The 22,511-nt window shown below is 37.5% G+C and overlaps 1 protein-coding gene across 5 annotated transcripts in view; it reads right to left on the bottom strand.

Annotated features, from left to right (window-relative positions):
• MAK (male germ cell associated kinase) overlaps window positions 1–21,939 on the bottom strand; it is a 31,264-nt gene extending 9,325 nt beyond the window's left edge. For 2 of the 5 annotated variants that reach the window (XM_065052420.1, XM_065052422.1), the window contains exons 1-13: window positions 21,787–21,939; window positions 16,148–16,296; window positions 14,665–15,004; window positions 12,858–12,912; window positions 11,821–11,942; window positions 10,689–10,768; window positions 8,774–8,906; window positions 8,506–8,677; window positions 6,048–6,215; window positions 4,356–4,676; window positions 3,120–3,310; window positions 2,455–2,585; window positions 636–767 (exon numbers count right to left, since the gene is read on the bottom strand). In XM_065052420.1, coding sequence (XP_064908492.1) covers window positions 636–767; window positions 2,455–2,585; window positions 3,120–3,310; window positions 4,356–4,676; window positions 6,048–6,215; window positions 8,506–8,677; window positions 8,774–8,906; window positions 10,689–10,768; window positions 11,821–11,942; window positions 12,858–12,912; window positions 14,665–14,765 — 1,606 coding nt within the window. In that variant the 5' untranslated portion in view covers window positions 14,766–15,004; window positions 16,148–16,296; window positions 21,787–21,939. Of the gene's footprint in view, window positions 1–635; window positions 768–2,454; window positions 2,586–3,119; window positions 3,311–4,355; window positions 4,677–6,047; window positions 6,216–8,505; window positions 8,678–8,773; window positions 8,907–10,688; window positions 10,769–11,820; window positions 11,943–12,857; window positions 12,913–14,664; window positions 15,005–16,147; window positions 16,297–19,890; window positions 21,746–21,786 lie in introns of those variants that run through there. The other 3 variants (XM_021301294.2, XM_065052421.1, XM_021301298.2) reach the window with 3 other exon arrangements.
• Window positions 21,940–22,511: the final 572 nt, after the last annotated feature.

The following is a 22,511-nucleotide window of genomic DNA, read 5'->3' as shown; positions in this document are numbered from 1 at the left end:
AATCTCAGTTTAAAAACCTCCAGGGACGGCGACTCCACTACCTCCCTGGGCAGGCCATTCCAATGCCTGACCACTCTCTCTGTAAAGAATTTCTTTCTAATATCCAGCCTAAATTTCCCCTGGCAGAGTTTAAGCCCATTCCCCCTTGTCCTATTGCTAACTGCCTGGGAGAAGAGACCAATCCCCACCTGGCTATAACTTCCCTTCAGGTAGTTATAGAGAGTGATGAGGTCACCTCTAAGCCTCCTCTTCTCTAGACTAAACAACCCCAGCTCCCTCAGCCTCTCCTCATAGGTCTTATGTTCAAGTCCCTTCACCAGTCGTGTTGCTCTTCTCTGGACCCGCTCCAGCACTTCAATGTCTTTCCTGAACTGAGGGGCCCAGAACTGAACACAATACTCCAGGTGTGGCCTCACCAATGCCCATATAATATGTGCTGGTCTGTACTTTATGCTCTGAAAACAAAATACACAGTTTACAGATGAAAAAGTTATTTTAAGAGTCTATAATGAAAACAAGAAAAAAAAAATGTTAGCCTGGAACCTAAGCCTAACAACAGAAGTTAAAACAGATTGTCTTAACTAAATTAACTAAGTATAATAAGATATAATGTGACACTTTAATTATACTTTTACCTGTAGTATTTCTGTTGAAAGTCACTCCTCCTCCAGTATGTGCGAGCGGTTTCGAAAACAACTGGTTGTTCCACGTTCCATGTGATCCCTCTTTATTGACTGCCACTAAAGAGACACTTCTAGGGTTTACACCTTAGAAAACGAATTGTGAAAAATGTTATAAATATCAATTTTCAGATATAATGCAACCAATAAAAAATGGACATTTCTAAAACAGTAAGCAGTACTGAATTATTTGTGGTATAATGTAAACCATTCATATAAAAGAACAATGCCCATGGACTAGGTTATATTTTTCAGCCAAACCATATAAACTAGAGACAATAATTTAAGAAACATTATCTTCATGCTTTCAATAGAACTTTTAAAAGCCTTTTTAGTGGAATTATTTGGTTTCTATAAAATCATAATCTCATTATTGATATTTTTTACTCACAAACAAATAACACAAATTAAATATACCTGTCAAAAGCTAGGGTTCTCAAGGTTGAAAATAAACTATCTCATCAACAGATAAATTAAAAAGTAGGACAAAGAGGTCTTTGTTACTCCAGCATGTTACGAGTATTACAAGAGTTAATGGGATTACCCAGCATGAAAACAGCTTCCAGATCTAGTGATAACAGAACTAAAGTAATATGGATAACAAATGTGCTCCTTGAAGCTATTATTCTTTTAAGTGCTGAAATTAATTGTTTTTTACATATATGCCTTTCTCATTGAAAACTCTACTAAAACCAGTTAGATATTAGAAGCATGTTTAAAAAATGATAAGAAATATAGATGAACTTTCCATTTATGTTACCTTTACATAGGGAAGCTCCCCTCCCTCCCCATTTTTTTCTTTTTTTTTTTTTTCTTTTGGACTTAAACCGTTGAGTCTCTGGGCATCCTATTTAACATTCAAGGACTTATTTCATATTCAAAAGTCATCACTGGCTTAATGAATTCCTGAGAAAGCAGTGATACGTTGTGACACAAACCTTGCCTGATAATCAGAAATTTCTGTGCAAGTCACCTAAATTCTCGTATGTGGATTACAGTAGAAGTCATGATACACTTACTGTAATTGTGCAAAGGATCATGGTAATAAAGATACTACATGAGATACCAAGGAAATAATGTGATTATAGAATATATTCAGAATACTAACTGAAGGAAACATTCTTTTTTCTTTCTCCTCCTTCCCATTCTTATTCCTACCAATTACATAATTTCATGTTATTTTCCTGATAAAATCATCCAGACTTAGACTAAGCTATCTATCTATTTTTAAGGAGGATGACTGCCTTGGGAAGTGGAGTGTCTGAATTCCTACCAGTGCGAGTGGCTGAACACTCTTCCTTAACGCTTCCTACCGAGAAGGGTAACTGTGCTTATCAGAACTTTAGGTTAAAACAACCCCAAACCTCCTGATGCTGCAAAACTGAGAACTATTCACTACATATGTATTTATACATATGGATGGATTATTTAGTCCTCAGGCACACTTGCTTATGGGTCAATCAGGATATGTTCCTAGGAATCCAAGAGATGTTGGATTCGTATTTCTGAGGGTTTTACATGCTACTGGTCATAAGGGGGCCTATGAACTTTTATGGTGTACAAGCAGTGTTGAGCTCCCTTCCACATTTATGTAGCCAGGAACTTCTGCATTGATTGTGATGAGACATTATGGGAAAGGCATTTAGACCAAAACTTGTACATTTAGCCTGCTTACAAAAAGTGAATTATCCAGTGTGAAATCCGAAGTTTAAATGTACTATATGTAGGTTGTTCACAGCTTGTGCTTTCCTTATGAATTGACCTTTAGTCTTACCAGGTAGATATCTTGATTGTCTTAGATAGTACTGTTTTGCTGATGTATTGGATCTTCCAGAATCATTTCTCATCAGAACCTTATTTTCCCCTCCTGGTTGGATACAGCGTGAAGCTTTTGGTTCTGGCACACTGAAAAATGAAAATGCTCAAACAACATCTGACCGACATCTCCAGCTCAGAATACCACAAACAGACTCTAGCTTGAAGTGCTCTTCTCTTATCCTAGTTTCGTCAGTAGAATTCCTACAAAGCAACAGCAAAATCTCATACCTCATGAGAGTCTGACTTGGGACTTAAAGCAAAAAGTGTATCCAGCACTATGAAATAAAAGCAAATGTGGATAACTGTGGCAGAACTTAGTACCAAACTTAACCAACAAAGGAAATGAAGTTAGTATATCCGATTTTAGTAAAACACACAGTTTCTTAATACCAAACACCTAAACCATACAGTGCCTAAAACCAAATTTGATTCAGTTTGGATATTACTGGCACTGTATCAACATACACCCAAAGCTGCTCATACAGCTCTTTCCATTCTTACAAAATTTTGGTGACTTAAAATTTAGATTTGTCTTAATCAATCTATAAATGCACTGGACACTGTTTACTGAAAAAAAACCAACCCAAACAAACAACATGATTTTATAATTATGGGACTTACCTAAAAAGACATTCCTTGTTTTTCTTTTCTTTTAACAGTGCAATGCTAGGCTTCTTTGAACATGATATTCCAAATTCATTGTCATCTAAGTCATCCCAGCTATCCACAGCCTTTACCAAAGTCTGACCCCATCGTCTTCTGCAGTTTTTAAGACCTCCTGCACCATTCTGAGAGCCACTAACTGCTTGTTTCTATTTTAAATAGGAAAAAAAAAATCTTGAATTCAATTCTAAAATTTTATATTTTGTAGCTAGTTCACTTCCTGACTACCACTTAAGAACTTTGAGAGAATTTTTCACATTGTGTTGTGCCTCTTTCGGTCACAGTCTCAGAATTATTTTAAACTCAAAATATAACAATAATGCCAGCAAATATTTTGAGTGTAGCTTTTTTGGACTGTCATCCTTAAACTGCTCAAATCTATGTGAAGTAGTGAAGTTAATGTTCTATTTGCAGACCCAGTTCAGTGCACTGTCTCTGGTACTGGTATCTTGCTGAACTCATGCTCTCAACAACAGTAGATAAACTGTCAAGAAGTAGAGCACAGTGGTGCAGAACATTCATGGCAATCATGCTCAGGGTTTAGGAGTGCCAGTTGCTATGGCCCCGAAGTAAATACAGCAAATAAAAGAAGTTAGTCAGGCCTTTAATTAACATTCTCTTCCAAAGAAATTATTAGACTTAGCAACTGTGCTTTCATCTGACTATACTTTGCTTTTCAGTATTTTCTGAATACCCATTATTTTAACATACGTCATATTGTAGTTCAGTTAGTATAAGTAGAAAGCAAAATGAAGACTGCAAACCAAATCTTAATATTTATGTTACTAAAAATCTTACTTGTTAAATTCTTACAAGCTTAGGAACTGCATAAACTATCTCAGGTATGTTCCTGCTTGATGCACGCAAAGTTCTCTATTTCCACTTCTCTGTTGTATACTAGCAATATTTTTGTGAGTTGTTTCTCACAGGTCAACAAACGATAACTGTTGTAACTACATTACTGCATAAGCACGTCAATAAAGTCTACTATAAATGAACACATGTTGTTGTTACAAGCAATCTGTTCTTCTGATTTGCTGGAAAATAAGTGGCCAGTTATATCCTTAATTAGTCCCAAATTATCTATCTGTATTTCCTCTAATAAAAAGTATGACAATTTTCAAGGGCTTGCCTGGTTGAATATAGTAAGAACTTTCAGTAAAACCACCTAAGCATTTATTGAAAACAACTTACTGGTGATGAATTTTTATTGATAGAGGGAAAAAATGGTTGTGCCTGTGGCTGCTGCTGTTTTGGTACTTGCTGGTTAGTTGTATTCTGAGGCAACTGAATTTGCTGGAGAGGCTGGTGGTTAACCTTTGACAGGGGCTGTGGTGGTGTTTTTTCAGGTACATCAGGTGAAGACAGAGGTTCTGGCTTGGATATAGCTTCCAGTTTGGGTAAAGATGGCTTTGCCTCTGTTGGCTGAACTGGTTTAATAGGAGCCTGCTTCTCCAGATACTGTGGAGGAGGTCCTAGAACTTGCCCAACTTGAAAGTAAGGGTACTTCAAAGCCTGCAGAAGAAGATATAACATGCTAATTTTACTTCAAGAAGGTGGCTTTGGTAACCTCGTCAAAGATCTAAGCAGGTTTCTGAAGCATTTGAGCAAGCTCTACAGCACAGATGCAAGATGGATGCATAATGAGATCATATGTAAACAGTGTGTATTTATAACTGTCAGTTCTGTATTTTAAACTCTTCCCATCATATAACTGAGTAAGATTGACCCCCCTGTACATGTTACAGCAGTCATGTCCTTTTTTTCCCTCCTTTACTTCTAGGTTTTGTGGAATCTGTGTTTTGAGGTGCATTTTACATTCAACACCATCCTATATTCATGCAATAACAAATTTCAATCTTAAAACAGGTTGTCTCCTCTACCTTTAACATGTGCTTTATTATATGCTTCCATTGCTAACTATGTTTTGGCAAGTTGATTAAGAGTTTGTTTTTAATTTAAAAAAACAAAACCAAAGAGTTGTGGTGACTGCCATTTAATTTTAATGTATGGGTTTTTCCAATTAGAGGATGTTAATGAAAAAGGTTTCTCCTTCATTTTCTTATCACCAGCTTCCTCTGGTTTTGTTTTGCTTTGCAGTACATTCATTGTGTTTGCTGTGCCTTCATGGTGTTTATCAGGAAACTACAGTGTTTGCCTTCATGCAGATGTGTATTTTGTTCTTTTACTCTGACCTTTTCATATCCACCACTAGACACACAGCATTCCCAATTGTATTCCCCTTTTATACCTTCTATATAGGACTGCATTAGGTACGAATACTAGAGAAAAAAAAAAACAACACCACAACAACAAACAGTAGAATGTAACAATCTTTGGTACTTGAAATGTTCTTTTAAATTAACTTGGAAAAAAACTGTGACCTTTGTGATCTCTTGGTATGATCTTCACAAAGTTCTTTCTTTGTCACTTAGTACAGTTTACGTCCCATCTTAATGTAAAAATAATTCTTAGCTCTTCCATACTGCATTCCATCTGCAGCTTCACAAAAAGCAAGGCTTAATTTTCAATATCCCCCTTTGTACAGATGGGGAGGAAAAAAAGAGGGCAGCAGAAGTAACTTATAGGAACAATTCAGAAAACAGAATTTGTAGCTCAGATTTTTCTCTGTCTGGTACAGAGAAAGTTTTAGAATATGCTGATACAGAAGACAACATTCCAGAAATAAATAAAGAGTTCACAATGCCTGCTGAACCAGGTTTAGAACTTTCTCTCCTTACTATGCAGTCTCAATCCCACCAATGTGTTAAAAATGAGATGTTTCTCTGGCCATCAGTATTATGGCAATCAATTGGTTTCTGTATCTACAATTTTTAACAATGCAAGAACATTCAGTCTTATACTTAATCATTCATGTGCTCAGACCTGACTTGCTGTAGGTCTCTTCTTCGGATTCCAGTTCAGCATATCACTCATAAGCTGTATTGCTTCATTGCTTGCATTTGGGATGAGTGTTTTTAGGCTTATAGGGACACACTGTGGGAAACGGAAATTCATGGCAGAAGCAAGGTGGTATCCTTCTGGCCAATCACTCTGTTTCAAAGGAAACATAAAAAAAGAACAAAGACTATATATCGTTGAGGAATTAGATCAAATTTAATTTTATGCAGCCTGAATCATGCTTGTTCTACATATCTCCTTCCTATATAGAAAAAAAAATGGGCATTCCTATTTTCCATTACAATTATTACAACACCAGTGAACGCAGCATCAGTCTTCAATTGCAGTTCTTCTCAAGCCCTCCCGTAGTTAAAGGTGGAACCGTCATTGTGGATACCACACTTGGACATATTCTGTCTGAAGGAGGAGAGAGTGCAGCCGTACCAGGAGCAGTACTGAACATCCCAGCTGCCACAGAAATGAGCTCAAACAGGCAACTTCAACATACTCAAGAGATCATCTAGTCCATGCCCTTGTCCCTTCCAGACAGGCATTAGACTCAAAAAGCTTCTAGTTTCCAGCAAAATTCTCCTCAAAATTAGAAAAATGTAGGTTTCTCTTGTGACAATCCAAGATGGTTACTGAGTGTGTTATCATCCATGGCTACCAAGAACTATTTCCTTCTTCTCTCTAGAACAGCTTTTTTATGCATTACAATGTGTATTTCTTCTCCTTTCTTACAGTCTTCCTTTGTATAGGCTAAAGAAACTCAAACAATTTAATTCCGGGGTCTAGGCTTTGTAAGTTTTTCTTCTTCTCTAGACTCTCTTGAAAGGCAAAACTTATAACTGGATATAATAGAACAAGTGAAACAGAAAAATTATTTTGTGTCAGTGGACAGTAGTCCTTTGTCTACAGACTGGTATGGGATCTTTGTTGCAACAAAATACTGTTGAAGTACAATGTACTATAAATTATAGCTCTTACATCCTCTTCTACAGATGTGTTAGCTGGATAGTTACCACCAGATACTTATGTGGCTGGTGATTCCTGCCTGAGTACAGCACTCTACACACTACTAAATACATTTTTTTTAAAGCTATATCTCTAATTTTATAAGAAATTCTGAGTTCTAATCTTGTCTTCTAACACACTCAGTCCCTCCCAGCCTACTATCTATCAACCTAAGAACTCAAAATGTTCTTCTTACTACCCTAGATTTGAGAGCTGCTTAAGAAACTTAACATCTGTGTTTGAAAACTCAAGTCCTAAAATACTGCTCATATGACACATCATTTCTGATGCACAATTGTCATAGCAAGCACTATTTTACACATCATAGCAATTTCCACTTAGTCCTCCAGACTCAGTTTTCACTTCCACAACATATCATCTATAACTCTCCACCTCTGACCTTTTACTCTGCTGTCATGAGTTTGCACCTGCTTCTCAGTATGTTCTCTTGGACCTTTTCCCACCACTTTAAGCTCTGCATGTTCCTAGCTAAGCTTAATCTATTTCTGTTTTAAGTTTTGTTCCTTACTCGTCTATTGATAACAGCTCCTTTATTGGACAAGAAATATGCTTTATTTTACATCAGTGGAACACCAGTGAAATTGGAAGTTTTTCTCTCATACCCTTAGGCTTTCCAGATCTGGAGGCTCTGTGTTCAGTCAGTTATTTCAAAAAGTTCTGTTTGTGTCCATAGACTACTGATATACATCTGCCATCTCTTATCCTCAAAAAAATGTTTATATTATATAGTCTTTTTTCAGTTTATTCCAAATTTTGAGGGTAAACTTATTATTTTGTCACATGTTCATGTATCCATTTGCTAGAACTTCTTAACTGAAGTAAATATAATTGCATGTGTTTTTGTATGCCCTACCAAACCTTCCTTGTAATTATAAATGGTATTTAGCCCTTCCAGAAAATAACTGTTTCCTCTTTAAAATACTACACATTTTCCACCATTACTTTTTATAGCTAATCATATTTTATGAGATCTGTGTTTGAGATCAAATGTTTCCTCTATGCTTTAAAAATAAAAAAAGCATAATTTGTCTTTATAAACTCCAAAATCTGGGTACCAGCCTCAAAGAGGAAAGCAATTCAATTGCAACAATTTGAAATCCTGGGAGACCTGATTTTCTGTCTAATATGCGTAGCTTTAAATAACTAATTTTATTTGGCTTTCATGGAGGAGAACAAGGCGACTCATAATAGTATGATATACAATGGATGCTAACATACAACAAAAGACTAGCATTCCACGCCTTAATGGAAGCTTAAAATAAATATAGTTGAGAAAACTAAGTCTGCAGGACACTTACTAAAACAATAGTTTATATGTATGTTCTGAAACAGATATAACATTCAATGTTTTCTGATAATTTAACCTTTTTTTCCAATCCTATTGTATGAATTTTTCTGGAAGTCTTACCTTTTTTGGAGTCCCCAAGACTTGGCAAATTTTGAAGATTTCATCCACTTCGCTTGTGCCTGGGAAAAGAGGTCTTAGTGTGTATAATTCAGCCATTATGCTGCCAACTGCCCACATGTCAATAGGTGAGCTATAAATAGACGATCTTAGCAAAACTTCAGGAGCTCGGTACCTGTGCAGATGGAAAGAATTAATAGGTAAATTAAAATGGTAACAAAAAATGTAATTAGTCAAGATAACTTTATTATTAATTTCTTAATATACTTACCACCTGGTAGAAACATAATCTGTATAAGGTGGCTGAGATCTTAGTTCTCTAGCCAGCCCAAAATCTGCTATTTTCACAAGTTCTGGTCCAATACAGAGAAGGTTTTCAGGCTTCATATCTCTATGAAAAAACCCTATAGAAGACCAGACAGAAAAGAATGGCAAATTATTGTGTTATCACTTTTTAAACAGCAAACTCTAATAGAGTAATCCAGAATTTACTTCGGGATGTTTTGGAATAATATAGCTTTAATTATTTATTTTTAATTCAAAAATTAAATTAAATTAATAACAACAACCCTCCCCCAAACAAGCACACACATTTTTCCCTCCAGTGATTATTACACCAAGTGTTCTTAAGTTAACGAATGCAAACTCTCATGAACACACTAAGGAAAATGAATTGGCTATTGCAGCAATACAAAATAAATCAATTTCAGAATGAAATCTTTTGCAAAAACTACAACTGCTTTGTTAGTTTTGCATAATGGAAAATTGAGCACCTGACACACTTAATTGATTTATAAAATTCCTTGAATGATTTTTAACTAGTTTATTTATCATTGTGACAACAATTTGCAGACACAGTCATATAAAAGATACAAAAGTTCTGTTCAGGAATGCTAATATTAGTAATGCAGGCACATAAAGTTTCCATAATGCTTACTGCTGGCTTGAGCACCTATGTACCTAGACAGCAGTTAAGTTACTAAGCAAATCAACTCTGCTGTTAAACTGGTATACATAACTTGTTAACATGAATCAATTTGATTGAAATTCACTTGCCCACACTAAAGCATTCAATTGCTGCATGCAGATACTGACAAGCACTGTAAGAAATGGGCTGAAATTATTAGGGAAATGTACATGTTCAAATTCATGATACCCTTCACTCCCAAACACTTATGGTTGAAACAAAGTTTTAATATTGTAACTTCAAAATGGCAGTTTCTTCTTAAATTCTTAAATTCTTTCATGTAGAAATGAGGAACAAAAAGGCAATGCTAATAATCAGAGATAAGTATATGATCTTGATCAGAAAGACATAAAATGGCAATTTCCAAGTATTTTACAATACTGAACAGAACTAATTATTTATTTTAATTCATCAAAAGGCCTTTCCAGGGTAAATGAGAGCCAGAGATCACTGGGAACATTGTTTCTTATTTCATTTTCAGCTAATATTTTATTGCCTTTGGAAAGTTTTAGGGATACCAATGTGACGTGGAGGACAAGTACAAAATAAGAGTTGAGCAAGAGAGTAAATAACTTCTTTTCTAAATGCAAAGGAGCTTAATACCAATATTTTAAAATACAGTTTGCAGACAGATATAAAACATGAGAAAAGTTTTGTAAATGCTTGGAAACTTTTTGTTGATGTTGTGAACACACGGCATCCCTTCTTTACACTGTGTTTGCAATTGCTAGAAAAGACCCATCTCTTAAAATATTTAAATCCAGGCTGTGTTTATAAGGAGACTGTTTGAATTTATTAATGAACAAAATACTTTAATTTTTTTAGATGTAGGGTATCATATTAGTTATAGTATCTCATGACAGCAGAAATTACCAGTAAAGTAGCAATGCTCTTTAAAGAGATCTTTTTTGATGAAACAGAAACACATAGTATAGCACAGCATACAGGTTTCTTCAGTTTGTTTATTCATCTGGTAACTAAGTGTTGAACAGTGCATGAAAAATATCCAGTGCTTTCAAAAAGAAAGAGGAGTATCTGATTCAAGAATAACAAGGTGCAACTTTAGGTATGCTTTAAAGAGGCACCATACTTGAAGCAGATAATAATTTTATTAGAGATAATAATAGCCTTTACTAGATATTTTCATTCATGTTATTACTGTGCATTATCTTATTTTCTTTAAAAGTGCTACAAAGTTAAACGCTAATATGAAACCTACCATGTTTATGGATAAAAGCTAGCCCTTGTAATATCTGATACATCATGTTTCTGATGACTGACTCAGGGAACAACTTGTTTCTGTGAAGAAACAGATTAACAGCTTCACATAATTAGAACAAATAATGTATTTTCAGAACATACATATTTCTTCATTTTCCACAACACATCATGAACAGAAGAAAACAGAACAGTCAATCCTTGAGCACAAAGTAAGACAGATCCAACTGTCTCTCATCTCAAAACTCACTTGCTACTAGGCCCTAATTTCACTCACTGACTGCAGCAGAGGGACTTCTCTGCAGAAAGATTCCTGATCCTACCCTTGGGTAGAAGCTGGCTGGCCAGTAACGTGCTTGACCAGATGAACATGGAATGCACAGTCATGTAGCAAGGAAGACACTGCACAGCACAGCACTGTGGTAGGTGTGTTACATTTCAGGGAACCCTGGTTCAGGGTGATGCTGCTCAGCTATTGAGTAACGTTGTGCTACTATCACTAGTAGCTCTCTCAGGATGCAAATCTAAGAGCTTTGCACATTAGGATATAAAGGTACACGACAATATCTGAAGGAAACACACAATAAAGGCAAAAGAATTCACCAACGAAAAACGTTATTGAAAAGGCAGGTCCTACTCCAAAGTCCACCTTGCAAGCTTTGCTAGGTACTGTTTATCCAAGACTGCAACATCACACAGTTAGTTCATATATAGGTCTGTCTTCTAAGCATACATGCATATATGTGCAGATGACCATCCCCACCTTAAGCCAAATCCATGAGCGAAAGTAGAAAGAATAGTGTTTATCCAATCCTCCTACATTAAAGTGAAGGCTAATAAAGAAAAAAAGGTATTTGGAATTTCTCTCATGGCTCTACACACCAAAGACATGCAAACTACTGTGTTAACAACTGAACAAACTGTTATTTCCAAAAGCATTACAATATGCAATATTGTAATGCAGAGCAATGCAGAATTGTACCCTCAGATGAGCAGGTGCAGCAACTCCTGTTCACATCAGTGGGGCTGCAAGAAGAGCCAAAACCAGAAATTCCAATGCGTTATTTAAGATAGTGTAAGAATCACTAAATAAAGCATGATAGCACACTACTTGTTCTGTGAAAGAGACATACCTGTCCTTCATTAACTGATAGAGATTTTCCTTCATGTATTCAAATATAAAGTAAAGGTGGTCATTTTCTCGTATAACTTCTTTCAATTTTATTACATTGGCATGATTTAGCTTCTTCAGAGACTGTAACAGATCAAAATATGGCTTCAGATAACAGTGACTTTGATTCCTTTACCAGCATTAAATTTTTAACATGTAAAAGTTCCTAACACAGAATTTAAAAACATGTCCATTTGATCATCGGTACAAATCTTGTAATCTCTGTTTCAAAGAACAACAAAGCAGCATTTTAAATTAATTTCAAAATAAAAGCAGTGAAGTTATTAATAGTAGCTTAAAACCTCTATTTCTAGGGATTACATCATAGCTAAGGTGAAGATTAACACAAAAACCTAATTCCCTACAATGAAAGACAGTTCTGAAGCTGTAACAGTTCTTGCTCAGAGAAGTGAATAAGAAAGCCCATCAATTTTGTGTTATGAAATTTTCATGAACAAGCACACTCTCTTATGGGTCTTCTTTTTGGAGATACTGATTATGTGCAATCTCCAGTAAATTAAACCTAAATTATGGATACCCAACTTATTTGTTAGGGGGTTTTGTATATACAGAAAATCAGATATCTGATATATGGTATGACTTGGAAATTAAACCCAGGTTTTCAAGTGTTATTCTACCATTTGGCTGGCCAGAACTCCCAGTGCTTTCTACAAATACCCCAAATACAAGATATGAGGACTGGGTACACACCTAGAAACCTGTTAGTGAAATGAAAGAGCAGGTTGGTAAAACACAAAAATCAATTTCTATATCTTCTCTCAAAGACATTGGCTAAGAGATACGGCCACTGGTTAGAGAACAGTGGGATATTCTATAAAACAGAAGCGGCTCTAGGAGTGTCAGCAGCCCATAGTTTTGTGGAGCCCGTCACCCCCATTCATGGAGTTTGGCCTTACGCTGGGAATTGTAGATGCCCTTGTCCTTCATGCACACCTAACTAGGCACTCTTTTTTAAATGTGGTATGCTCACCACTTTACCTTGACTTCTCTCAAATTCATACATTCATCCCATGAATAGAACTTTCTTTTCATTCTGAAATAAAAGTCCAAGATAAAGTATTTTCAGTGAACAGTATAGAAGGGTTTTAGTACAAAGAAGTCTAGACATGTTATTTTCCAAGTACAGCGTTAACTGTAGTTTGAACTAAAATTAAAACATTCTAGAATACCCATCAGCAACATAATTAAAACCAAGCTCAACTCTTAAATTTGCTAGAAATTTCAGTGTTTGATGACTAATCACTGCAAACATATTTTTAGAGGAGTAGTTACCCAGAGAGACCATGGTGATACAAGGTGTTTCTAAAAACACCAGGGACACAAAAATCCTGTTGCATAATTTGAATCGTGCCCTTAATAACAAGGAAAGTGATAGTGACACTGCACATAAATAATGGTCATTAGAAAGCAGAAATATCACCTTTTTGTGCCTAAATTCATGCTAAGAAAACAGGAAAAAAAAATTTTGAAATCTGCAAAGTATCCTAACTGCTTAATGTAATAATTAACCATGTGACGTGATCAGTCATTTCCACAAACCTGTTCCAAGGCATTAAACACTGAATAAAAATGGTTCCATTTTTTCAAGCAATACTCATATATATACAATAGTGTCTAAACTATTAATTATACAGAACAGTGCAATACATCTGTTTGTAAGTCTTGCATAGACACAAACATCGATATTCAGGGTTGCTTAGATCTTGGGATGGGGTTGTGAATGTCATGTTATTTGCTTTATTTCTGTAAAGTTTTAGTGCCTGGAGTGAAGCCATTTAAACCCATGATTTTAATTTAAAATAAATGCATCTTCAACCAAAACTGTTCCCCCTTAAATCTCAAACTTAAAAATCACACAAAAGAATTTGAAATCCTGAAATCATGAGAATGAAAAATACTTTCCGCAAAATGTTGTTCCTTTTGCCTAAAAATCATAAAAATATTCAATTGCAATTTTTTGACTTTATGTTAGTATTAACTTAGGTAACACTACTAGCAGTATATGGAGAAACCTGAAACGATCAGAAATTCTTAAGAAAAAGTCAATTATATTATAATTCTTTCTGCAGTAAATCCATAAATGGAGAAAATATCCAGCAACATACAATTTCTGTTATTTCAACTTACACTTTACATCCTGCTTGCAATTCTGTAGGAATACAAGGAGAACTTCCCCACTCCTTTAGTACAATTTTTGTTGTTCTGTAATAATCTTTTTAGGCAAGTACAACAATGCTGATGGTTACACACAACACAACTGTGCTAGTTCCAAGGAGACAGCTTTTATTTATCTGACCAGATTGTTACTTGATATTTATCATTGGAGCAATATTTGAAACTTAATGCAGTACCTACAAAGATTTGGGTGTTTGGAAGGTATTTGAATCTACCCATCAAGACGGGTATTCTTACTATCCACATAAATGAATAAACTCCATAATTAAACAACTGCACATTCAATTTTGCTTTTCCTTTGGTGTTAAGCCAACAATATTTTTAGAAGGAAGCATGCCTGAACTAAACAAAAGCAGCATAAAATTTTATAAGCCAATATAAACCAGTAATTTATGCAATTTGATGTATCTCACTATTGATCTGTCAGCTGAAGTGTGAAGGTGATCCATGATCACCTTGTTAAGCACCTTAATTAAAAAAAAAAAAAGGTTAGTGTCCTTAAAAAGGGACACTTTTTCCTATTCTACACAGATGGCATACAACAATAAATTTAAAAGTGAAAATCTTTAAGCTTTTCCAAATACCTTTACTAAGTTTAGATATTACCTACCTTTTGATAGCCACAAGCTCTCCTGACTCGTTGCTCTTCCCCATCAACACACTGCCATAGGTGCCATCACCCAGTTGTTTCATGATTGTATAACGGTTCATTTTTTTTTTAAGGCCCGGATAGCCAGTACCTTATGAAACTCTAAATGTCTTCCTTTTTATTAAAGGATTCTATGTTCTTTTATTTTCTTAGAGAAACCTTCTTCCAGCCTGTTTTACATTGGTGAATGTCTTCTCATAACTGAGCACGATATTCACTAGTTTCCTCCAAATTACGGCTACTTTGTGATCCAGATATAAAGTTTAAGAGACAGAAGAACACGGGCATTCTCACAAAGATCCTTAAAAAAACCAAACAAACAAAAAAGTATTTTTACAGTATTTTAGGAAAAAAAACTCTACTACTTGTACCTAACAATAACAACCCCCAGAACTGTATGTGCTCTTTAAATAGGACACTTCACTGTACTGTGTTATTTTAAATCCTTCAAACCACAGCAGGTGACTAGTCTAGATTAAGGTTAGAGTAAACAGAGACCAGAGATTGCAGATTACTATCATAATACCCTAGAACCAGAGTAGTGTGTTTAAGGCTGGTGTCCTCTGATGGAACTCCTTATTCGTAATTTGCAGACAGCTGCAGGTTTCTAATCTGTAATGAGGGCAGGTCTGAAGTTTGAGAAAACAGACAAAAGAACCCACATTTTGCACAGGGTGCTATGGTAAACCTAGGGTCTGAATACTGTATTTTGGATTGGTAATGCAAGCAGGCTTGCTATGCATAACATTAGTGAGGAAGGGACATGGAGAAGTGAGATAAACCCTGCATTATTTGCCAAGGTAAATTGAGTTATAAATGTACTTGGATATCTTGCTCTGAAAGTCACAGAATTCTTAGTCTATAGCTACGGTTAGGATTAGGCATAGTAATGGCTGAAGAGTTAAGTTTATTGTTCGGTTTTACAAAGCCTGCAGAAAGAAGTACAGAGCTCATGTGCATTGGAATAGAAGACTAGATGTGAATTGTCATTTGAAAGAGAACTCACATTAAACAATGCTGAATCTTCATCTTTGAACATATGTAAACCCTAATTTGAATCGTGATCCAAAACTGAACCTGAACCTTACCAGTATAGTAATTGAGTATTCATTATACACAATACTGTCACCAATGCTTAAGATGAATAGCTATTCCTATAGATGCTATGCACAAATCCTGATTCTAACCTTAGCACTAGCTGCCTACTAGATACAGTCCTAAAAACTGATGTTAAGGCACTTACGCAACTCACAATAGTCATGCACTTATTTATGTAGGCCCAGGAAAAACTAACGATCAATCACCACACCATTTATTCACCATAACCCAAATGCTTAAATACAACCAAACCATTGACTGCTCCAGCATCACCTCTATCTTTTGCCCCTGCTGTCTGAAAATGCAAAATGAAGTTCAAATCAACCGACATGGACTGTCAGCCTACCTCTATAAGAGATGCAGAAGTCAGCATGCAGCTCTGTATGTAGTCCTTATCCTTATGCCAGAATTAGCTATAGGCTGCTAAGGCTGTCCAAACAGATTAAGGAACTCAGATTCAGCTGGCAACAAGCCTCAGGCTTGAGATTTACAGACCTGGCAAAATTCAACAACAAAACAGGACTCTAATGAGTGTGAATGCAGCATTGTTGAGCAGACTAGCCTGCTGTGTAAAGGTGTCCCGGTTTTGTTAAAAACAAGACCAGTTCTCTTTTAGTGATTTTTCTTTCAGCTAAGTTCTTCTAGGTGGCTGTACTTTTCTGAGTTTTAGGCTGCATGTTTTTCCTAGAATGCTGTACTCAGTGCTGATAAGAGACCAAGGGAATGCTGAAGAAGCTCATGTTTAGATTTATTACTATGGTAGCCAAGAAAGACTGATAAGTTTTCCCATGTTCTGTTGTGAGAGGGGCGTATTTGAGGAGGGGTCGATGGAACAGGTGACTAGAACTGACCAACAGAAGTATTCCATCCCATAATCATCATACCCCCTATATAAGAGGGTGATCACGAGAGTCATGGTCTCTTCGACCATGGCCGGCATCTAGAGAGGACCCTGTCTGTCTGCCTGTGATCTACAGACCTCAGGCCCTGCATCCCTGCAACCAGGTTCCGGTTTGCCTTGAAGTCCCACCCATGACTTCCAGGGGTCTGAGCTGCACCTGCTGGAGCCACCAGCTCCGCACACCCAGCTCCACTGCTGCTGGACTGACGCCAACTCCACACCGAGCACTTGAGATTGGTTTTGTATATTTTGTATATATTCTCTATGTATTAGTAGCATTAGTAAAACCCTTTAAAACTCTCCAGCTTGAAGTCTAAGTCTTTCTTCCTTTCCTTTTATCTTTCCAATCATCTTTCCGATCTAAAGGAAGGGGTGGCAGGAAATGAAGGGATAACAGGGAACATCTGCCATGGTTTATTGCCACCTTGCCTTAAACGGTAACAAAAGGAAACATCTGCCTGGACAATACAGCAATGTTTCTAAGCTGTTATGACTTGAAATGCTGCTTCCTTGGAGAAGGTGTAACATGCACCTTGTTACTCACTGTTGCTCCTGTTACCAGGAAGGAATCTTACATCAGCTGTCAAGATGCCAGCAGCAAGTGACTGAGTGGACATCTGAGTTTATAATCTTTGCATCAGACAACCACCAGTTTAGCAGTGAAAAATATAAAGAGGTTTTCATCCATCCTCCCAAAAAAACATCACTACAGTAAAATAAGACTGTTGGTTAATAGCATATTCTATAAAGAAAGCTAAAAACCAGATTTAACAAAACATAACAGTCATGGACAATTCAAATTATGACTGGGTTTTAAATGGGACTTTCATATATTTAAGTCTACATTTTTTCTCAGAATTCAGCTTTATATCTTATTTTCCAAAGTGCCTGCATGCACTCTAGTCTTCAATAACCTGAATAATGCCATTTCTTTAAGACTATTTGTTGACCCCAGTAATAAGCATATGATCAAGTGTTCATGCCAAGTTAAGATACATACTAACTACTCATATCTTGCAAGTTATCAGTTTTGAGTTCTATATATATTTAAAAAAACAACAAAAAACAAAAAACCCAACAAACAAACAAAAAAAAAACCCAAAAGCTTTCTGAAAGTATTGTAATGCAGATCTTTAACCACAGCATCTGCATCCAAAGCATCACCAATGATAAGCTGTGCATGCCTTTTGTGTATAGGTATACATAAACATATAACAAGAAGTGAAGTTAAATGTAACAGGATTTGGGTGCCTGTATTTCTCTGTTTCAACAAATACTATTGTACGTTGTTTAAGACATGATTTTCAAGGGGCATTCAGCAATATCTGCTAATGACGACCCCAGCCTGGACTCCTGGAATTACATACATTAAAAATTTGGAAAACTTGCATGCATTTCATGCCCAGCCTTTTGCTCACTAATGAAATGAACCAAAATATTAAGATAAAAACCTCTGTCTTTTCAACAAATAGACCCAGATCTGGACACAAACCTCAGGTTTTGACTTGTAAGTCCTCTAATTTTGGTGCCTAAATCCTATTGGCTTTCCAAGTAATTTGCAGAGTATAAATTAATCACATGCTTTTACAATTATTCTTTTTGTCCAACTCTATTATTTCAGCATGTGCACTTGAAACAGCATCACACAAAGCGTTTCCGGCCTCCGCAAGTCCTATGTAGAGCAACACATCACAGATATAATTGTGCATTTTGTCCATTCTGTAATACATTTTATTGCTTTAATCCTTTTCTGCTGTATATTGTAATTTTTAGGGAATTAAATTCCTTAATCAAGTAAAGTACAGAAATGTCAGCACATTTCTTCAATAGTTACATGGAAGTGTCCACATTGGTCTACAGAAATGCATAAAACCAGGTGTGAAAACTACATACCCAACAACGGTATTTAGGTACCATCATACATACTGCATACATTCACCACCACACCAATGCATGGTAGGCCATTCCACTAATGACTCTCGGGAAAGAGTTGTCTTGGTCACTTACAGTTAACAGAAAAGGCAAATGAAAGACCTCTTACAGTGAGACATCATCAACTGAAAACTAACCAAATGCAGTGAAAAAAAGGACAGCAGGTATCACACTTGACTCTGAGCTCTTCTCCAACTTTTTTAAGAATTCATCCTTCAAACAGTAGTATCTAAAAAAATTGATAGAGTTCTGTGGACAACTTAAAGACTCAGTTCTACAGCATTGCTATGGCACACAGTAGTCTGTAAGAAATGCTGGAGGGCAACAACGTTTGCTGACCAAGAAGCACAGCACTGGATCCTGCAAGACTCTAGCCACCACGATCTACCAATATTAGAACAAATAATGCTGCCAAGCATTTGAGATTTTCAGTCTGGTGTGACATCAGGGTCAGGGGCTTCTTTCACTCTTACTGGAATTACAGAGCACAATGAGTTAGAATATACATTCTCTAGAGATTTACTTTTCACCACAACAGACTCCTGCATGCTTTGTACTTTGCACCACATGCACCCAGCTCAGGTGTGCCATTTTTTCTCTTTACTCTCTTTTTTTCAAATTTGTGGCTCAGTTTTCTCTTTTGTACCAAGCTGGGGAACAGCAAGGGCTCAATCTGCCTTTTCTGGTAAACTCAAGCCTATGAAGTTGCCTTCCCCATCGTAAAGCTTATATGATATTATTTCCTCGGTTATATGAAGCTCTAAAATGTAAAATTGTCATAGTAGTCAGCTACCAAACTGAAAAGTTAAGTCCTACTGTAAACAACAGCTTGTCTTACACTCTTAATGACATATTGCCCATAATCTTTTCACACAGTATTAAGGAGGGATTAAAGCAGGGGACAAATAAAGGACAAAATAAAATATCTTGAAAGAATCTAGTAATTTGTATAAATTTAGAGAATCTGAACAAGTACTAAATAACTTAAGCAAGTACTTACTTTTACTATATTACTGGCATTTTATTTTAAGCAATAACAACAACCTTAAATTATTTTAGATGTCTAAATTACACTTCAAAATGTAATAAATAACAGCAAATCATCTGCATATCTGCTGCACAAGTATCACGCATTACCAAAAATATAAGGCTTGTATGCTAAAGAAAAACAAGCTACTCTCAAATCAAAATACAAACTAGATGACCAAAAAAGACCTCCTACACAGATAAGCAAAACACAACCCAATTTCACCAACCTGTTTACAGCAGCTGCTGAAATCACCAAAAGCATTCACACAGCATGGTACTACTCTCAATGATCAAAACTGGCAGTATTGCACTGTACAGACTATATGCTGATACAAACTTTAGAAGTTAAAAAAACAAAACAAAAACAAAAAATCAGCCACAAACTAACAAACAAATTGTTGCTGTAAGAACCTTATTTGTACTGACTGTATATTAGTAAAGCTGACAGTAATCAAGTCCCACGACAAGTGGATTCAGTTCTGGAGATTAACTACAAATCCATTACTCTAATAAAAAAACAGTGGTTATTTAAAAGCATGACTGCTCAGCTGCAAGCAAGAAGTTAACAACATTGACAATAAATATTTGTATTTTCAAATATACCACGTTAAATAATTTTTTTTTAAAGTCTCTTCAAAAGTCTGATACATTCTTTCACTTATTTGTACTGGGCATCCAGGACAAGGCATATAAAAAAGCAGGAACTCCAGTTTGCTGGAACTACTTTCCCTCATTTTGTTCCACATCACCTTTGGTTTGAAAACAAATTGATCCACAGCAACTTTTTCAGAATGTTTCAACAGTGACTTGCCTGGATGCTGCTGCCCTGGATGCCAGCAAGGTTACCTCTTCCCACCCCTGTGAAACCTCTTGGCACAATGCAATGGGCAGTACTCTATGTTTCAGAACAGTAATGGTTTCAGTGAGACCTGCTGCAGGACTTTCAAGTCTCCAGCCTCGGATGGCATCCGGAACAAGCAGACTTTCTTCTTTTGACATCTCTGCACCACTGTAAGTTTCAATAAATACCCATTTCCATAGAGTCACATAATAGCTGGGGTTAGAAGGGACCTTCAAAGGTCACCTAGTGCAACCCCCTGCAATGAGCAGGAACATCTTCAACCAGATCAGGTTGCTCAGAGCCCCATCCAACCTGGTCTGGAATGTTTCCAGGGATGGGGCATCTACCACCTCTCTGGGCAACCTGGGCCAGTGTTTCACCACCCTCATTGTAAAAAATGTCTTCCTCACATCTAGCCTGAATCTCCCCTCCTTTAGTTTAAAACCATTACCCCTTGTCCTATTGCAACAGGCCCTGCTAAATAGCCTGTCCCCATCTTTCTTATAGGCCACTCTTAACGGCTGAAAAGCCACAATAAGGTCTCCCCAGAGTGTTCTCCAGGCTGAACAACCTCAACTTTCCCAGCCTGTCCTCACAGCTGAGCTGTTCCAGCTTTGTGGCCTCCTCCGGCCCCTCTCCAACAGGTGCATGTCTTTCCTGTGCTGAGGGCTCCAGAGCTGGATGCAGGACTCCAGGCTGGGGTCTCACAAGAGCAGAGGCTCGTTTTAGTTCCACCTGGTGACATTCAGTTGTCTTTCCAAGACCGCATACCTGCCTGCCTTAATATATGCTTGCCATGGAAAGGGGAGCACAACTCTCATCTCATTTATCCAGGCTCTGAAACTCAAGGCCACTTGGCCTAGAAGTTCCACCCTGGTTCTCATAGATATAAATTCGCCTCCTCTCATTAACCATGAAGATTTCAGGCTGTCAAGGCCTGGACCTGCAAAGCAGGCAGGATCTCCATCTCCACATGCTCTGATGTGAACAGAGGTTTCTGTTCTGAAGGGCGGGATGGCTTCTCGTACACGCGGGGAAACACCACTGGTGACCCGGCCTATCACAAATCGGCCTGGGAGAGGCCGTTCTGTTCACGGACAGATGACGGACCCCGTGCTGCTCCAGCCTAAACTGACAGCTCCTTCTTCCTGGTGGGACCCTGGAGCCGCCCGCATCCCAAACACCCCACTCCCGGACAGATGGAGCGCGGACACCCACACCGCCCAAAACGCCTATGCCCCCCGCAGGAGCTCCAGCCCCCTCCCCGCGGCCGCCCACTCACTGCGGCGCTGCGGGCGGTGCCAGGCGGGCCGCCGTCCCCGCCACCGAGCCCCCGGCGCGCCCGCCAACCGCCGCCGAGCCGCTCTGCCTCGTCGCCGAGGCGACGGCGCGGGGCCGTGGGGATGGGAGGGGCCTGCCGCTGGCCCCGCCCCCCGGCCCCGCCCCTCTCGCCGCGGTCACGGTCGCGCAGCGGGCGGGCGCGGATGGGGCGTGTGCACGCGTGGGCCCAGGGGTGCTTGCGTGCACCTGACGATTTGTTTCCTGAGGGTGGCGCCGCAATACACCAGATCGTCTTGAGAGTGGCTTTGCTATTGTTAATGATAGTGATACATTAAATGAAGCCACCAGCTAAGCCAGAGCATACTTAGGATTCGAAAATAAATTCACATATGTAATATTCATAGCTGTAATGAAGTCTGAAGGTTTTTTCCCCCTAGTGTATTATTATTTATTGTAACCAATTTGTTAAAATGCACATGGCTAATATTGATGCAGGGACAAATCTTTGAATGCTATATGTATTCTAAAATATATATGCTTCTGTTATAAAAATAGTCATGAAGTTTCTTCTTGGTACTTTGTAACCCATCTTTCTCCAGTGTGTACAGAAGGCATGGTTAATAAAAATTGCATATTTAGTGTCTGAGTCAGAGATTAATTTTGGCACTGAAGCCTCATTTTAGGCTTTAATTCTCACCGTGAGTTTGAGCTTCTTGATTTTTAATG

This window comes from Columba livia, chromosome 2 (assembly GCF_036013475.1).
Source record: "Columba livia isolate bColLiv1 breed racing homer chromosome 2, bColLiv1.pat.W.v2, whole genome shotgun sequence".
Taxonomy (NCBI): domain Eukaryota; kingdom Metazoa; phylum Chordata; class Aves; order Columbiformes; family Columbidae; genus Columba; species Columba livia.
Note: the sequence above shows the minus strand (reverse complement) of the source record. Positions and strands in the feature narration are given on the sequence as shown.